At 33.6% G+C, this 1,322-nt stretch overlaps 1 protein-coding gene across 1 annotated transcript; it reads left to right on the top strand.

Annotated features, from left to right (window-relative positions):
- Positions 1-630: 630 nt before the first annotated feature.
- LOC106477572 (integrin beta-PS-like) lies at positions 631-1,314 on the top strand. Its single transcript, XM_013938118.2, has 2 exons — positions 631-708; positions 930-1,314. The coding sequence occupies exons 1-2, from the start codon at positions 658-660 to the stop codon at positions 1,239-1,241; spliced, it is 363 nt and encodes a 120-aa protein (XP_013793572.2). The 5' UTR covers positions 631-657; the 3' UTR covers positions 1,242-1,314.
- Positions 1,315-1,322: the final 8 nt, after the last annotated feature.

The following is a 1,322-nucleotide window of genomic DNA, read 5'->3' as shown; positions in this document are numbered from 1 at the left end:
CATTGTTTGTCAAGTAAGTCACTACCATGTTCTTGATTTTGACAAACAATGAGTTGACCATAAGTCATTACCATGTTCTTGATGGTCAACTCATTGTTTGTCAAGTAAGTCACTACCATATTCTTGATGGTCAACTCATTGTTTGTCAAGTAAGTCACTACCATGTTCTTGATGGTCAACTCATTGTTTGTCAAGTAAGTCACTACCGTGTTCTTAATGGTCATCTCATTGTTTGTCAAGTAAGTCACTACCATGTTCTTGATGGTCAACTCATTGTTTGTCAAGTAAGTCATTACCATATTGTTGATGGTCAACTCATTGTTTGTCAAGTAAATTATTACCATATTCTTGATGGTCAACTCCCTTCTTAATCTTGACATTATTAGGCCTGCTACATTTGAAATAAAGTTTCTTTCTCTACCCATTCAAAATATCTCCAAACAATTGTTTTCTAAAAGTCGGTTCCTTGTCATCAAATCTCTTGATGATATTTTTCTTGGTCATTCCTTGACATTACTGCCTTTAAACTTGTGTTTTGTGTACAATTTGTAGACTGTTAAAATAATTATTGTTAAGGTAGTTTTGTACACATTTAAAACTTTTTTATTTTTATACTGTTAATAGGATGCCATTGAGTGGAGAAAAAAGTCAAGAAAAATGTTGGTGTTTTCATCAGACAGTGGGTTTCATTATGCTGGTGATGGAAAGGTTAGATTTTATTATGTCACATAGAATCCTTTCTTCTGTATATCCTCCACAAATTACATTAAATCTATATTAATTTTCAAGTTTTTGGGTTTACTGTTCTTAATAACCTTGGATATAATTAACAACAAAACAACCTGCTAATAATATTGTATAACTGAATGGAACTTTGTAAAGAAACTATTCTTGTGTAAAGCATTAACTTTAGTTTTTTTTTATTACAGTTGGGAGGAATTGTGAAGCCTAATGATGGTATTTGTCACTTGGACGAAAAAGGCAATTACAACATGAGCATTTATCAGGACTATCCATCCCTCAGTCAGATAAACGTGGAGGTTAAGAAACATAAAATAAATGTTATCTTTGCTGTCACCAGTGATCAGCTGCCTATCTATAAGCGTCTAAGTGATCAACTGGAGGGCTCTACTGCTGGGAAACTGGAAAATGATTCTTCTAATGTGGTTGAACTAGTGAAAGACCAGTATAGTGTGAGTACTTACAGCTGCTGTTGTTGGTTTAGAATATACAGGACATAGTGTTAGTCTTCACGGTTGTTCTATCAGATGCTATTGTTGGTTTAGAATATACAGGACATAGTGTTAGTCTTCACGGTTGTT

Source organism: Limulus polyphemus, unplaced genomic scaffold, assembly GCF_000517525.1.
Source record: "Limulus polyphemus unplaced genomic scaffold, Limulus_polyphemus-2.1.2 Scaffold20799, whole genome shotgun sequence".
Taxonomy (NCBI): domain Eukaryota; kingdom Metazoa; phylum Arthropoda; class Merostomata; order Xiphosura; family Limulidae; genus Limulus; species Limulus polyphemus.
The sequence above is the reverse complement of the archived record's forward strand: the minus strand, read 5'-3'. Positions and strand labels throughout refer to the sequence as shown.